At 46.3% G+C, this 17,964-nt stretch overlaps 1 protein-coding gene across 1 annotated transcript in view; it reads right to left on the bottom strand.

Annotated features, from left to right (window-relative positions):
• Positions 1-17,964, bottom strand: part of LOC134911022 (phospholipase B1, membrane-associated-like) — a 249,524-nt gene that overhangs the window by 205,865 nt on the left and 25,695 nt on the right. Inside the window, exons 3-9 of the mRNA XM_063919415.1 lie at positions 10,102-10,172; positions 7,165-7,222; positions 5,259-5,317; positions 2,464-2,504; positions 2,297-2,340; positions 331-385; positions 197-248 (exon numbers count right to left, since the gene is read on the bottom strand). Of these exons, the coding sequence (XP_063775485.1) occupies positions 197-248; positions 331-385; positions 2,297-2,340; positions 2,464-2,504; positions 5,259-5,317; positions 7,165-7,222; positions 10,102-10,172 (380 nt within the window). The remainder of the gene's footprint in view (positions 1-196; positions 249-330; positions 386-2,296; positions 2,341-2,463; positions 2,505-5,258; positions 5,318-7,164; positions 7,223-10,101; positions 10,173-17,964) is intronic.

The raw sequence follows: 17,964 nt of genomic DNA, 5'->3' as shown, positions 1-17,964 counted from the left end.
ATCGCCCCTTTTACCCATGGCAGCAACGAAAGATATGTGTGCAGATGGCCTATCGCACACCTTATATACCCACCAAGCCAGCGCACAATACATGATGTACTTCATGGGCTACGCACGGCAAACGTCACATGTAGGAGGTGGTCATAATAACGTGACTCGGCTGCGTATATCTGAAAGTAAACAACATGGACTGTACCAGGCTTTGCTGGAGACTTTCCGTCAGTTTCTTGGCTTCATCTACCAGCTTACTATAACACAAATACATATTGTGAATGATTAGAGAGCGCAACAAAATGCATCACCTGCAGAACTTAATTGCTAAATACTTACGTCTGGGGCACCGGGGATATGTTGGAGACGGAATCATGCAATCTCTGGCCAACATCTGTAAATAAGTAATATACTATTAAAATTTGTAAGAGCAAACCTATAAAATATAAGTAGAACTCTATATTTTAATATAAACTAGTGGGATGCACTGTATTTAAATATCAACCTTACTTGTGTGTGCAATTTTAATGTAGTAATACTGTAGTTATTGTCAGATATGCTATATACTGCAAAGATTGCTAAGGAAAGATCTTAGTCTAACACATAGGGCTGTCGTTTTCGAAATTTTGCTGCATTTCCCATGTGTACCAAGCTCCAGAATGCAATACATTCCAGGGCTTGGATGCGATTGGTAACACCATTTTTATGTGGTGACAGCGACAAGTGTCAATTGTCCAGGCTAGCTATAAAACAAAGAGTTAATTTTCACGTCTGGAGAATAAGGAAACACACACAATGTTGGTGTTACAGCAGTACTCTGATGTTTATTAGTATCACTAAGCTTTCTAAAGCTTTTCTGAGTAGGCATCATCTCATATTCTGAGCATGTGCAAATTATTACCAATCTTGATAGTCATGTATACACTTTAAGCTTAATTTTGTATTAACAGCAGAGGGCAGTATTGGCTAAATTATTAATAAGCAAATAATTATAATTTATAGTTTTTTCTAAGAATTTAACAAGTATTAAAAAGTCTATGTTCATTATTCTTGAGAATGAAGGTGCTAACCTTGGAATGAGTATATTGCAACATTTGTATAGCTGAAACAAGGGACACACAGAAACTTTGCTGAAAAGTATGTGGGAATCGAAACTAAACAACTTCTGAGAAAATATCTGAGGATATTAGCCTTAAAGACAAATCCTCATTTCTAAATGTTAGGATATATTTGAACAAAACCATTATTTAGAATTGTAACTCTATCAGTGGCTTTACCCAATATAAGCCTATGGGCTTATCTCCACAAATCCCTCTAAGAGAAACTCAATCAGATCCCTCCTAGCACCCCTGGCAGCTGTCGCATCACTCTGCGCATGTGCAGAAGGACTTCCGGGTCCTAACCCCAAAAGTCCTTCTATCTCAAGGGACAGTTCTTACTGGGATTTCTAGGTACCTACCAGTGTTATTTACCCTGGCATGTACCCAATAAGAGGCGGGATGCTTAGTACATCCCACCTTTAGAGGTAGATTATAAAGAAACCACTCATCCTACAGGTTTAGAGTTTTCTATGCCGTGCTGCGCATGGTGTCCAAACAGGTGACAATAATATGAGCCGGGCGGTGGAGATAACTCTGGTTATGATCACTGCAATGTGGACAAGTCACATGTTTCATAAAAACCTTTTCTTATCTTCTAGGGAGGGGTTACAGCTATGGGTTTTTTTTAACACTTTTCATAAGTTAATAATCGCATGCAGAGCATATTAAAAGTAGGGAATGCACCATTTCTCATGCGTTAATGCACAATGGGGTGCCTCGGTGAAAGTGTAACACATGATAAAGGCGTGGATAACGCGGGGACTACTTCCCTTGTGCTTTTACCCATTTTCACAGCGTACATGTCTGAGCGAGCTTTACAAGAGAAAATAGCTTTAGTTTTTTTTATAATTCTTCACTACCGTACGTCATTGTATATTGTCTATTTGTTACATGATGCTGTACTGTACAGTGCTGAGTAATGGCATATACTGTATATAGTAAAACATCATATTAATATTAATGTATCTGATAAAAACAGTATTGTTATACCTGAGTTTTTTCCAACAATATCTAGGAGGTGATGTGTCAAACCTTCAGCTGTAGAAGTTGCCCATAGCAACCGACCATTTTATAAAATGTACTAGATAAATAAGAGCTGATTGCGGACTATGAGCAACTCTTTAGAAGGTTTGGTACATCGCCCCCGTATAGTGTTTTTGAGTCACGTGTTATACAATCTCCCATGATGGAGCATAGGCACTTACATGACTCGGTCAGCCGACTCGCTCCCAGGAGCGCCTCTTCCAGGCTAGTAATAAATAAATACAATGGCAATAAGGAAAGAAATCAGTTGGCACTGCGCCCATGGGTCATTATAATAACTGCATTATGTGGCACAGACGGACAATCTCAGCAGAGTTTATTGACTTACCCTGCAAAAAGATTCACGCTGTGGCCGTTTGTGGTGGATTTCTGTGAAGCATAAATGAATTACTAATCAGCAGCCCGTTCATCCAGATTATTCATACATTTGGATAATGTTTCTGTAGACCCTAGGGATTATGTAATAGCCTTTAAGATGTAGGCTGTGCAAAAATTCCGGTGAGTATGCCCATATTTTTAAAGCGGCAATCCTTTACTAGGCAAAACCTGGTTGGTTCAGCCTTGTAAATGATTGGCGCTTTGAAAATATGGACATACTCACCGGAATTCCTGTACAGCCTGCAGCTCACAGGCTATGACATAAGCCTGTACTATCTGGAGAAAATGCCTGTGTATTATGTGTGATATCAATTATCTGATTCCCCTTCTCCATATCTGTATTTACTCTAAATTCCTTTATTAAACACTCAATGGCTGCTGTACTGTATTTACCATACTGTGGGCCCCATTTAGAAATGAGACATAACCCCTAGTTATCCCTTAGGGTCAGTATATAGCAAACAGATAAGCTTAGCTTATCACTGTTTATGGCTGCACCATTTACGCTGGTATAGATTGTGTTAGGGGTAAGCAGAAAAGGCAAAGGTCTGTCCTGCTTCAGCAAAGCCTTCCACTAACACCACTGGACCTCTCCAGAGAGGTGAGTCTTGTTAGATGCAGATGGAATATTCGTCAATATAACTGTGGTACAAAAAGAAAAATGCCACCGGCAGTATGTACCACATGCAGCACCTACCTACTACTTGTGACCCTGCTGGACACTCTGGGGGCATAGGCTTGCTCAGTCATTAGGCCCTGCCACCGCCACCACTAAATGCCGTGCTTAGTGGGTCTGCTGGGATGGGGGGGTAGTGTAACATGCCACAATTTGCATAATCTAGCCCCGTCCCCTCCACAGAGCGCCCAATCTGCAGTTCCAGTGTCTACCTCCTCATCCTGCCCACATCACTACACAGCAGGTGGGATGCGGGAGAGATACATACTCTTCCAGGGGTGCGAGGGACTACCTGAAGAATTCTGGGAGAGTAAACTGTATAATGTACCATTTATTCAATGGAGCCTTGTATCATTGTACCAAAATACTGTATGAATTGCAATTTATTATTCCTCGCTCACACCACGACTTCTTATATGCTTTCGTCAGAAGGCTAGACCTCCGGCAAAGGCTTTTCGGTATACGCTAAATGAATCAAGGCGCAATTGTGGTCCAAAGAAGCCGCACATGGCCAGCAAAATACGGTACTTTTAGCACACTGCAAAAGCGCAATCCGGAGAGGCTGCGTATCACCAGTAAAAACAAAGACTTTGGCCCAGATTTATCAAGCCTTGGAGAGTGAAATATAGCACAGAGATAAAGTACCAACCAATCAGCACCTAACTGTCATTTTTCAAACACAGCCTGTAACATGGAGGTTAGGATCTGATTGGTTGGTACATTATCACCGTGTTATTTATCACTCTCCAAGGCTTGATAAATGGGGGCCTTATACGCTGGACTGCAAGATCCGTATAAATATGGTTATCCGGAGATAGTGTTATGTCTTTCTCAAAATGTGAGCTGGACAGAGCTTCTCACCGAGTGATAAATTGCTCTGACATCGCAATCCCCATACCAGGGTATGGGGACACAATACTGTGAGAAATGAAAGGGATATCAGTGACTTCTCTGCGGTAGTCTGTTGTCCGGAGCAGTGATTATCTCTTTTTCTGGAGAATCTGGAGAAAATGGCTGAAAACTGGAGCATCGCTGCTTGATAAATATACCCGTACTAGCCAATAACTATGGCACTATGCAAATAACTGCCCTGAAACATATAGTGCAATATCCGCTGTGAGAGCTTTCGTGAGAACATTTATGGGGGTAATAGTTGATTGCAGCAGCAAATTTGTTATCAGCTGGGCAAAACCATGTGCAGGTCAGGCAGATGTAACATGTGCAGAGAGAGTTAGATTTGGGTGGGTTATTTTGTTTCTGTGCGGTATAAATACTGGCTGCTTTATTTTTACGCTGCAATTTAGATTTCAGTTTGAACACACCCCACCCAAATCTAACTCTCTCTGCACATGTTATATCTGCCTCACCTGCAGTGCACAGTGCGCTGCAATCAACTCTGAATTAGGCCCTAGATATGCTGTAAAATAACGCAAAGTTGCGCAATCTCATTCTTCAGATGTACAGTACGTGGAGACCGCTTTACAAACACTGTACAGACCCTTGATGTTGGGTTGAGATTTTAAATATTTTGATCAAAACATCAGATTGCCCTAGAAATATTCAGATTTGCATCAGTAACGGCAATCCATTCATCACGCTGTGTATTTATATTGCCATTGTTCTCTTAGAAAAGCAGACTTTATTTATCAAAGTACTTCTTTGATATTTCTGTCTCCTCTCCCATATCCGTCACCCGTTCCCTGCCCCCACCCACCTCTCTCCTCCTTCCCATATAATCAACCCTGCAATATCATTACCCCCAATCATTTCCATATTAACTCTCGTTTCAGTTATCCTCCATATAATTCATCCTCTTTTCTCTTTCATCCATATTGTCATCTATTGTAAATGATCATCATCATATATCTTTCCCTTTGTGTTCCCATCCTTCCCACCTCCATAAATTATACTCATTTATCTTCACTTTCCCATCAGATCCTCCCCCTGTCCTTCTATAGATCAGTCCTTATCACTTTTATAGTTTATCCTGGGTCTGTCCCCTTCTTACATGCTGCCACCGCACATTAGCGCCTACTATAAGTAACCGCGTCACTTTTTCTGCTACTTACAATTTTTAGACTTCGGAGAGTGGAGATGACTTTTATGTCCAGCGGATTTAACGCATGTGCTGCAATAGATGGGGAGACACTCAGATTAATGCGGATGGTTTCCCAGGAAACACAAGTAATAGTAAATACGGGTGTGGTTCGTTTTATCGACAGTATCTAGGTCGACAATGTTTAGGTCGACCACTATAGGTAGACAGTCACTAGGTCGACATGGATGGAAGGTCGACAGGGTTTCTAGGTCGACATGTGCTAGGTCGACAGGTCTAAAGGTCGACATGAGGTTTTTTTGGTGTTGTTTTCTTCGTAGAGTGACCGGGATCCCAAATTAGTGCACCGCGTCCCCTCGCATGGCTCGCTTCGCTCGCCATGCTTCGGGCATGGTGCCTTCGCTCCGCTACCGCTTCGCTCGGCACACTTTACCGTTCCAACCGTAGTCCACGTGGATCGTTAAGTATGAAAAAATGTAAAAAAAAATGTGAAAAACTCATGTCGACCTTTAGACCTGTCGACCTAGCACATGTCGACCTAGAAACCCTGTTGACCTTCCATCCATGTCGACCTAGTGACTGTCGACCTATAGTGGTCGACCTAAACATTGTCGACCTAGACACTGTCGATCTTCAGACCGGATCCCAGTAAATACATAATCAAAAGTTGACAGTAACAGAGTATTTTGTTCAGTATTGACTTCACTTAAGGCCGCACAATTGACCCAATTGCAAGAAGATTCCGTAGCAGATTCTAAGTCACATGCAAAGTGGCTGAAGTTGCGGCAGCGGCAGGAAACTGTTTTACTACTTTATACTAATGCGGAGGCTCGGGCATCTGCACACAAAAACACAGAGCTACAGTATTGATACATGACACTTCCACTATTCTGGGTTGTTCAGTGCAATCTCTTCTGTTCACAAGCCGAAACACCCGATTTCACGGAAAATCGGAAATATAACCAAAGTCCTTCCTGGCACAGGTTCTTCCGATTAAAGAGTCAGTATCACTTCTTAATTCTCTGTAATTTATTGGGTATTCGCCATAAGTTCGTTCTCCTTTGATTTTGCACAAAGAACAGACACAATGGTGACACCCTGAGAATCCAAGATATGTATGTGATATCTGATCATCTGATAAATATTGGCATAGAGGACCAAATGTACTAAGCATTGAAAAGTGATAAAGTAGAGAGAGAGATAAAGTACCAACCAACCAACCAGCTTGTAACTGTAATTTTTCAAACATATGACAGTTAGGAGCTGATTGGCTGGTAGTTTTTCACTCTCCACTTTATCACGTTTCAAGGCATAACACATTTTCCCCTAACTGTCTGAAGAAGCAGGAAGAATACGCATGAAACGAGTAAGAAGTTTATGCAGATTTGATGTATGACACACCTGATGGTCAGGACACGGATGTGATTTGATGTATGACACACCTGATGGTCAGGACACGGATGTGATTTGATGACTGATCTGTGATGAATACCCAATAAAGTACTGAGTTTTAAGAACTGAGTTTGGGGGGGAACATGCGCCAGGAAGGACTTTGCCTGAACTTCTAGGAAGATGATCTAGATTCCTCTCCTCCTTTCAAGGCAGCAAGCCTTTCATGTTGTAAGCTAGACCTGTAAAACAGCTAGAATCATGTGACTGGTTGCTATGGGTGACACTTCCTTTTGCGCAGATACCTGTGCATCCGTTTTAATAAATATCCCCCACTGTGTTCCAAATTGTCTAAATACAGGCGTAGCATTGGAACTGGCCATTCTGTCATTCAGTGAGAGCGGCAGTAAAACATATGTCTCAGTTAATGAAGTCTCAGAAGAAGCGCGTATTTGGCGGTGGAATCCCCCCCACCCCTATATCCCCCCATGTGTGGTACAAGACAGTACGGACACCACATATGAACTCACCTGATGTTGGGGCTGTGTCAGTTCTCCTGTTATTAGTATTACACGGCAACAGGAATCTCTGTTGAAGATAATATAAGTTAATGAACCCTAAGTAAAGAATGCAATGTATAACAGCATGGCGGCCTTTGTACCCTAACACTTACTGCCATTATATATGGGTCAATATCTACATTAAAGTCTGCTTTGATATGGCAGCTTATACAATAGAGCTTGTGTGTAACCCTGTTATCTTATTACGCTACAGCCGAGACACAGTTACAGGTGCTAATATTTGTAAAGCTTTGAGGACTAGATAATGATGTACAGGGGAGGATAAAATACAAAGGTATCCGGACTCCAGGTCGACAACAAAAAGGTCGACACACCTTAGGTTGACGCCAATTAGTCGACACACCTTATGTCGACATGGACAAAATGTCGACATGGTCAAAAGGTCGACATGGAAAAGGGTCGACATGCGTTTTTCACAATCTTTTTCTTTTTTGGAACCTTTTCATACTTAACGATCCACGTGGACTACGATTGGAACGGTAATCTGTGCAGAGCGAAGGCAACATGCCCGGGGACGCGTTGCACTAATTGGGGTTCCCAGTCACTCTACGAAAAAAACGACACCAAAAAAAAACATAAAAAATTCATGTCGACCTTTTTCCATGTCGACCTTGTTCCTGTCGACCTTTTGTCCACGTCGACCTAAGGTGTGTCGACCAATCGGCGTCGACCTAAGGTGTGTCGACCTTTTTGTTGTCGACCTGGAGTCCCAGACCCAAATACAAATAAGTGTAAACAAAACACAACCACAATCACGTTTAATCTGTCGTTTGATGAAAATGATTGGTAAACTTACATTGCATGGTAATATTGGGGGTCATTCCGAGTTGATCGCTCACTGACGTTTTTCGCAGCGCAGCGATCAGGTTACTATTGCGCATGCGTATGCAACGCAATGCACACGTGTGTCGTATGGGTACAAACAGCATCGTTGCTGTGCAATGCTTCTAGCGATGAATCCATTCGCACAGCCGACCGCAAGGAGATTGACACGAACAAGGCGTTTATGGGTGTCAACTGACCGTTTTCTGGGAGTGGTAGGGAAAACGTAGGCGTGTCCAAGCGTTTGCAGGGCGGGTGTCTGACGTCAATTCCGGGACCGGACAGGCTGAAGTGATCGCAGCGGCTGAGTAAGTTCAGGCCTACTGGGAAACTGCAAAAAACATTTTCGTCCCACTCGGCTGCACATGCGATCGCACACTTGCAAAGTGAAAATACTCTCCCCCGTGGGCGGCGACTATCTGATCGCTGCTCTGTAAAAAATAGCTAGCGAGCGATCAACTCGGAATGAAGGCCATTATTCCATATGAAAGTCTACATACAGTATGACTGAGGAGCATATGTAGTAAGCCTTGGAAAGTGATGAATTGGAGAGAGATAAAGTACTAACCAATCATCTCCTATCTGTCATTTTTCAAACACAGCCTGTAACATGACAGCTAGGAGCTGGTTGGCTGGTACTTTATCTTTCTCCACTGTATCACTCTCCGAGGTACTTACTAGTGTCACGGAAGTGTGATTTGGGCTAACGGTTCCCGGATAATAAATGAGAATATCATTCTCGTAGATAAGGGTAATGTTGGAATTCCATGATACTGTACCTTATACCAGTGGCCGCCATATGCAAACTAGGTGGGAGGAGATAGCGTTTGGGGGCTTATTTTACATTCACTAACTGCTCTGCCTCGGCATGTGCGACACCTTACGGTAAGTCACGTGACATAAGTGGGCGCAGTCTACTTTTTGACATTGCAAATCCACATAAAATAATGAAGCAAGGCATTTCTCCACTTAGTGACGTACTGGGGTACACAGGGGCGACCAGTATTTCCAGTTACGCGGGCCCACTACTGTATTTCTGAAATTAAATGTATACTACAAAGCCCAAATAGGGGGTTATGTCTTTAATGGCTGTGTGATATTAAAGAGACATTTATCATACTTTCCTTCCATCGATCATTATATATTGGCTGACATAGACTGGAACAGAAGCTTCAGTAATGTCTGGCTAATGCATTTCTGTTACCATGACAACAATAAAAAACACCTAAATAATTTCCATGACATTGAGTAATCTTAAAAAAATACATGAAATATATTATTTGAGCTGAAAATCTGTTTATTACATACTGTTTGCAATACCTTGAGGATTTCCTGCCTTTAATAGCTGACACCACCTATAGTTTAATCCTTCCATCCTGTGACCCAGATTTATCAAGCTTTGGAGAGTGATAAATAGCACGGTGATAAAGGACCGGCCAATCAGCTCCTAACTGTCATTTTTCAAACACCGCCTGTGACGTGACAGTTAGGAGCTGGTTGGTTGGTACTTTATCACCGTGCTATTTATCACTCTCCAAAGCTTGATAAATCTGGGCCGAAATCTCAGTGTGGAATCTATTGACATTGCCAGAAGAGAGAGATGACGAGTGACTATAGGATAAATCCGGCCAACAATAACAATTAGATTTTAGGTCGATTTCAATTAGATATAATAATAATTATTTAACAAAAACCCTGAAGCATGGGACAATTGCAGCCATTGAGTGGTACAATGGATCCAGACAGTATAATTACGTTTTTTAATATTAATTTATTAAACACCGTTTGTAATTATAGTTTTATGTTCCTGTCCTTAAAATTTTAGACTCACTTCCAAAATCATTATCTGCCAATAGTCAGTGGCTGGATGTAAATATTCTTTACTAGTTCCAGTAATATGTGAACAGTTTCAGAATTCAGCTTAATGTTGTTAAACTTTGTGTTGCTTTACTGTTATATTGTTGCTATTATTATTATTATTATTATTATTATTATTATAATATTTGTAGTTATTTATACATCCAAGCATAAAAAAAATTCTGATCCCAGATATAATGTTCTTACCGGAATTTGCTGAATTTCGTCTGCATCCCTGGCTTTCTGTTCTGCATCCCTGACTTTCTCCACTGGATTTCCTAAAAATAGGAATGCTGATAATTAGCATACTAATTAACAAAACATATCTACATTAATTATCATCTTTAAAGGAAGATTCTATGTTACAGTAGTACAGGCCCCTCCTTTCCATACAGGTGTAGCTCCTCCCACATCTTTTAGGATGTAAAAAATCGGATTCTGGAGGCCTTTCAGTTGCTGTATCTTTCCTCACTGCTCCGGTATATGAATCTCCTATATATTTGCCTTAATCTGTGACTCTGTGCTCGTAACGCTGGGCGGAGTCAACTGCATCTGCTGCAGAGAGCTACCCCATACCCAGTGCTAGCAGCAGTCAGGTGCAAGACCCTACCTTACAGTATAGGAGGTGAGGCTGCCGGCTGCTGTGCCTGTCCTCCCCCCCCACCCCCCCCCCACCCCCAATCACCTGTGACAGCGGGCTGTGTGCTGTGCAGTGCGGATCCCGAAAAGGGGGCGGAGCTACAGCGTCACGAGGGGGCGGAGCTACACGGAATAGAGGGGCGGGGCTACACGGGACCAGACAGCTGAACAGTGGTGGAATCAGCATTAATTTGCAGTGACGGCCAGCCAGACTTGGTAAGTGGAGGGTGAGAGAGAAATGTGTGTGTGTGTGTATATAGTGTGTGTGTGTGTGTGTGTGTGTGTGTGTGTGTGTGTGTGTGTGTGTGTGTGTGTGTGTGTGTGTGTGTGTGTGTGTGTATATGGTGGGGTGTGTGTGTTTGTATATATGTGTGAATTGTGTGTGTGTGAGGTATGTCTGTGTGTGCGCACTTTATGGACGCCACTGCTGAGGGGGCCATTACATGCAAGGACGCTACTAATATAGGGGGGGCATTACATATAAGGACGCTACTACTATAGGGGGGGCATTACGTATAAGGACGCTACTACTATAGGGGGGGCATTACGTATAAGGACGCTACTACTATGGGGGGGCATTACGTATAAGGACGCTACTACTATAGGGGGGGCATTACGTATATAAGGACGCTACTACTATGGGGGGGCATTACGTATAAGGACGCTACTACTATGGGGGGGCATTACGTATAAGGACGCTACTACTATAGTGGGACATTACGTATAAGGACGCTACTACTATAGGGGGGGCATTACGTATAAGGAGGCTACTAATACTGGGGGGCATTACATATAAGGACGCTACTACTGGGGGGGCATTATGTATAAGGACTCTATTACTTCTGGGGGGCATTATGTATAAGGACGGTGCTACTACTACTAGGAGGGCATTACATGTAAGGATGCTACTACTACTGGGGGGGGCATTATGTATAAGGACGGTACTACTACTGGGGGCACATTATGTATAAGGATGCTACTACTACAGGGGTGGCATTACGTATAAGGACGCTACTATTACTGTTGGGGGGCATTACATATAACTGCTACTACTACTGGGGGGCATTACGTATAAGGACGCTACTACTACGGGTGGGGCATTACGTATAAGGATGCTACTATTACTGTTGTGGGGCATTACATATAACTGCTACTACTACTGGGGGGGCATTATGTATAAGGACACTACTACTATTGGGGGGGCATTATGTATTAGGACGCTACTACTACTGGGGGGGCATTATGTATAAGGATGCTACTACTACTGGGGGGGCATTATGTATAAGGACGCTACTATTACTGTTGGGGAGCATTGCATATAACTGCTACTACTACTGGGGGGGGCATTATGTATAAGGACACTACTACTATTGGGGGGGCATTACGTATATGGACGCTACTACTACTGGTGGGGCATTACGTATAAGGACGCTACTACTACGGGTGGGGCATTACGTATAAGATGAATAAGATTGTGCTTCATTGTGGCGTAATTTTAAATGGGGGTACTATTGTGTGGCCATGCCCCTTAGTTGTGAGACCACACCACTTTTCCCGATGCACAACAAAGGAATATGGGAGGGCGCAAAATTCATAGTTTGCAGGGGGGCGCCGAACACCCTAGCACCGGCCCTGGCCACCAGTAGCAAAAGTACACCACGGCCACTGACACTATCTGCAGGGAGGGGAACAGCGCTGATATGGAGGGTACTTGCAGGCAGCGAATCGCCGCCCGCAGCTCCTCTCCCACCTACACATCATACCTGCCGCCTGACACCCACACCCCAGGGAGAGGGCGCTAGCTCAGGCACCGCTAGATCAGCATCTGCAGCATACAGACAAGGGCTGCCATGCTCAGCGGCAAACGGTGCGGAGCATGTGCAGCGGGACAGCGCCAGGACGGGACACGCACTAATCAACATTGCTGCTGGGCCGGAGCTCCCTCCGTCTGCAGCCTAAGGACGCGCACCGCACCTCTCCAGGGAAACACCATGCCTGCCCGCCCACACGGCTCCGGACGCTTACCTATGCTCCGCGATCACAGCAGCTGACGCTGCCATGCAGGATGGAGGAATGACGCCCGTCAGACGGGGCGGACAGTGTGCGGCGGAACGGGGCCAGGAAGGAATGCTGACAACGACCCATTGCTGCTGGGTCTGAGCTCCCTCCCTCTGCAGTCACCATCTCACAGCAGCAGCCTGGGGGTTAGTGGCCACCACGACCCGCACATCCTTACCTCACACATACCTCACATATACCTCACATATACCTCACATACCTCACCAGTGGCGGAACAAGCAAGCGGTGGGCCCAGGTGCGACAAAATGCTTTGGGCCCCCCCCCCATCCAAGTCCACCCCAGGGGCAGTGCGCGCCGTAGGCGCGCGCAAAAATACATAGTGGCGTGGCTTCGTGGGGAAGGGGTGTGGCCACAAAATAATACCAACACAGTAGTCTCCATTATTCAAATTACGCCGCACAGTAGCACCACTACACCAGGTAGAGACCCTTTTACACCTTACAGCGAACAGATTCCTCTTTTTACACATTACAGCAGACAGCGTGCCCTTTTTACACATAACGGCAGACCGCGTGCCCTTGTTACACATTACGGCAGACAGCGTGCCCTTTTTACACATTACAGCAGACAGCGTGCCCTTGTTACACATAGCGGCAGACAGCGTGCCCTTTTTACACATTACGGCAGACAGCGTGCCCTTGTTACACATTACGGCAGACCGCGTGCCCTTGTTACACATTACGGCAGTTAGCGTGCCCTTGTTACACATTACGGCAGACAGCGCGCCCTTGTTACACATTACGGCAGACAGCGTCCCCATTTTTACACATTACGGCAGACAGCGTCCCCATTTTTACACATTACGGCAGGCAGATTCCCCATTTTTACACATAGCAGCAGGCAGATTCCCCATTTTTACACATAGCGTCAGGCAGTCCCCCTGTTTTACACATAGCGTCAGGCAGTCCCCCTTTTTTACACATTACGGCAGGCAGATTCCCCTTTTTACACATTGCGTCGGGCAGATTACCCCTTTTTACACATAGCGGCAGGCAGTCCCCCATTTTTACACATTGCGGCAGGCTGATTCCCCCTTTTTACACATTGCGGCAGGCAGTCCCCCCTTTTTACACATTGCGGCAGGCAGTCCCCCCTTTTTACACATTGCGGCAGGCAGTCCCCCCTTTTTACACATTGCTGCAGGCAGTCCCGCCTTTTTACACATTGCTGCAGGCAGTCCCCCCTTTTTACACATTGCGGCAGGTATGCCCCCCTTTTTACACATTGCGGCAGGTAGTCCCCCATTTTTACACAGTGCGGCAGGTAGTCCCCCATTTTTACACAGTGCGGCAGGTAGTCCCCCATTTTTACACATTGCGGCAGGCAGGCACAAGAAAGAAGGAAAGAAGGAAAGAAAGAAGGAAAGAAGGAAAGAAAGAAAGAAAGAAAGAAAGAAAGAAAGAAAGAAAGAAAGAAAGAAAGAAAGAAAGAAGAATTATACTTACCCTCTCCGCTGGCTCAGGCTCCTCGGTGCAGCGTCAGAGACGATTCCCGGGCTGGAGAGAAGGAGGAGGAGGGAGGCTGAGAAGGGAGCCGCAGCAGCGCTGTGTTACTGGTGGAGGCGCTGCTGCTGCTGCCCCTCTGCTTCCCTATAGGCTGTTCTCGGAAGACAGCTGCGGCTCCCTTCTCAGCCTCCCTCCTCCTCCTTCCCCCGTCTGTAGTACCGCTGCTCCTCTCCTCTCTTCGCCGGGCGGCTGTGCGCTGCGGGCAGCGGTTGCCCGCAGCGCACAGCGGCATGTAATGAGTCAGTTTGACTCATTACATGCTTGGGCCCCTGGACAGAGGCGGGCCCCAGTGCAGTGCACTGCCGGTAGTTCCGCCTCTGTACCTCACACATGAGAGCAAAGGTACACACACTGTGACATCACACCTGTAGCCCACCCCTATATCTGCTAAGTACTCCCTGTCACTATGCCCTGTCACCCTCATCCTGCTCTCTAACTGCCTGTCTGTGTACTGGCCTTCACCCCTCTCACACCATCACCAACCCTCACTAACTACCACAGAGACTATGTGCACTGATATCTGCCCCTCCACCACCTGCAGCGCCCCAGGACCCCTCCCCATCCCCCGCAAACCCCCACACCTGCCCCTCCACCACCCGTGGCACCCCCACCCACTGCGCCTTCGGACCCCCTACCCCACCCGCAGTGTCTTCCAAACCCCTCCCCCATCTACAGCAGCCCCACCCCCATCCGCCACACCCCGCATCTGGCTCTCCCCCGCCCGCTGCACCTTTGGATCCCCTACCCCACCCACGCAGCAGGTCCTTCCCAATCCGCATCGCTTACACCATTCGCAACAGCACCGCACCCGCCACTCCCCCACCCACGTTACCCCCGCATCCACCCCTCCCCCACCCACCGCGCCCCCTGGACACCTCCCCCATCCACTGCACACCCGCACCCACTCCTTCCCCATCTGCAGCGCCTTCGGAACCCCTCCTCCATCCGCAACAGCCCTGCAGCTGCCATCCCCCACCTGCGACACACCTGCTCCTACCCCACCCACAGCGCCTTCATACCCCCTCCCCCATCCGCGGTCCCCACTCCCCAAACCCCTTCCTGTTGCAAGGGACTACGCCCCCTTCACCATCGGACGCCCTATCATTGTGCAATATTCAAACACTAACAAAACTAGGAATGCAGGTAATACTCCATATATTGAACCCCAGAAAGGCGTGCAGGGGTTAAGGGGGCGTAGCCCCTTCCGACGGTGTGAAGAGCGCCCGTAGGGCGCGATGAAGCACCTAGTCAATCAATATACATGGTGCATTTTGGCACAGAGAGTCTACAAACCTTTCAGTCACACGATGGGCCAGATGTACTAAGCATTAAAAAGTGATAAAGGGGAGCGTGATAAACTACCAGACAATCAGCTCATAACTGTCATTTTTCAAACACAGCCGGTGGCAGTTAGGAGCTGATTGGCTGGTACTTTATCACTCTCCACTTTATTACTTTTCAAGGCTTAGTACATCTCCCCCTCTACCTGCTCAGTTATACCCCTGTTTTACTGACTTCAAAATCCTGGGTTTTTGCACGTGAAAGCACAAACTACCCAGGACTTAAGGTGGATACACACTTAGTGATATATAGTCCTGGGCTAGCGGAGGGGAAGAGAAAAAGTGGTGGGCATATTTTTCAAAGTTATATAAAAAATAAAAGATTTTCACATCACTGCTATTATAATGTTCCAAATTCCGGAAAGTATCTATGAGAAGTTACATATAGGAACACTGTATCCAAACCTGGAAAACCAGCGGTGCAGCTTAACAGGAACCCCAGGCAAGGGCGTAGCTACCATAGGTGCAGGCAGTGCAGCTGCTATGGGGCCCAGAGCTGGGAGGAGCCACCTTCCCTGTCACAGTTACTTGTGTTATATAAAGGGGCGTAGTTACCATAGGTGCAGGGAGTGCAGCTGCTATGGGGCCCAGATCTGAGAGGGACCACCTTCCCTGTCACAGTTACATGTGTTATATACAGGGGTGTAGCTACCATAGGTGCAGGCAGTGCAGCTGATATGGGGCCCAGAGCTGAGAGGGGCCACCTTCCCTGTCACAGTTACATGTGTTATATACAGGGTGTAGCTACCATAGGTGCAGGGAGTGCAGCTGCTATGGGGCCCAGAGCTGGGAGGAGCCACCTTCCCTGTCACAGTTACATGTGTTATATACAGGGTGTAGCTACCATAGGTGCAGGGAGTGCAGCTGCTATGGGGCCCAGAGCTGAGAGGGGCCACCTTCCCTGTCACAGTTACATGTGTTACATACAGGGCGTACCTACCATAGGTGCAGGGAGTGCAGCTGCTATGGGGCCCAGAGCTGAAAGGGGCCACCTTTCCTGTCAGTTACATGTGTTATATACAGGGGTGTAGCTACCATAGGTGCAGGCAGTGCAGCTGCTATGGGACCCAGAGCTGAAAGGGGCCACCTTCCTTGGCACAGTTACATGTGTTATATACAGGGTGTAGCTACCATAGGTGCAGGGAGTGCAGCTGCTATGGGGCCCAGAGCTGAGAGGAGCCACCTTCCCTGTCACAGTTACATGTGTTATATACAAGGGTGTAGCTACCATAGGTGCGGGCAGTGCAGCTGCTATGGGGCCAGAGCTGAGAGGGGCCACCTTTCCTGTCAGTTACATGTGTTATATACAGGGGTGTAGCTACCATAGGTGCAGGCAGTGCAGCTGCTATGGGGCCCAGAGCTGAGAGGAGCCACCTTCCCTGTCACAGTTACATGTGTTATATACAAGGGTGTAGCTACCATAGGTGCAGGGAGTGTAGCTGCTATGGGGCCCAGAGCTGAAAGGGGCCACCTTTCCTGTCACAGTTGCATGTGTTATATACAGGGTGTAGCTACCATAGGTGCAGGGAGTGCAGCTGCTATGGGGCCCAGAGCTGAGAGGGACCACCTTTCCTGTCAGTTACATGTGTTATATACAGGGTGTAGCTACCATAGGTGCAGGCAGTGCAGCTGCTATGGGACCCAGAGCTGAGAGGGGCCACCTTCCCTGTCACAGTTACATGTGTTATATACAGGGTGTAGCTACCATAGGTGCAGGCAGTGCAGCTGCTATGGGGCCCAGAGCTGAGCGGGGCCACCTTCCCTGTCACAGTTACATGTGTTATATACAGGGTGTAGCTACCATAGGTGCAGGGAGTGCAGCTGCTATAGGGCCCAGAGCTGAAAGGGGCCACCTTTCCTGTCAGTTACATGTGTTATATACAGGGGTGTAGCTACCATAGGTGCAGGCAGTGCAGCTGCTATGGGACCCAGAGCTGAAAGGGGCCACCTTCCTTGTCACAGTTACATGTGTTATATACAGGGTGTAGCAACCATAGGTGCAGGGAGTGCAGCTGCTATGGGGCCCAGAGCTGAGAGGGGCCACCTTCCCTGTGAAAGTTACATGAGTTACATATATTTTTCGCCATTGAATGGTACATAGAGGCCCTTTCAAACTTTTTCCTTGGGGCCTGCAATATATCTAGGTATGCCTCTGGACCTGCTCATTGTAGTGTGGTATAAAATGAACTGAAGGGCATTTTAATGTTATATAATATGAACCAGGGCACTGTAATGTAGCACAATATGCACAGAGAGCACTATATATCGTAATGTGAATTGGGGGTACTGTGTGGCATAATGTGTACTGTCAGCTCTGAAATGTGACATAAGGTGAATTTAAGCACTGCTATAATTCATAAAATAAACCAGGGCACTACTATGGGGCTTAACATTAAACAAGGCTCTACTATGGTTCAGAAAATGAACTAGGGCAATATTACAGGGCATAACATTAACAACTGCTGCAGAGAAGTGTCTCTGTACTGAAAAGTATTGGTACGGGGGCC

This window comes from Pseudophryne corroboree, chromosome 4 (assembly GCF_028390025.1).
Source record: "Pseudophryne corroboree isolate aPseCor3 chromosome 4, aPseCor3.hap2, whole genome shotgun sequence".
Classification (NCBI taxonomy): domain Eukaryota; kingdom Metazoa; phylum Chordata; class Amphibia; order Anura; family Myobatrachidae; genus Pseudophryne; species Pseudophryne corroboree.
Note: the sequence above shows the minus strand (reverse complement) of the source record. Positions and strands in the feature narration are given on the sequence as shown.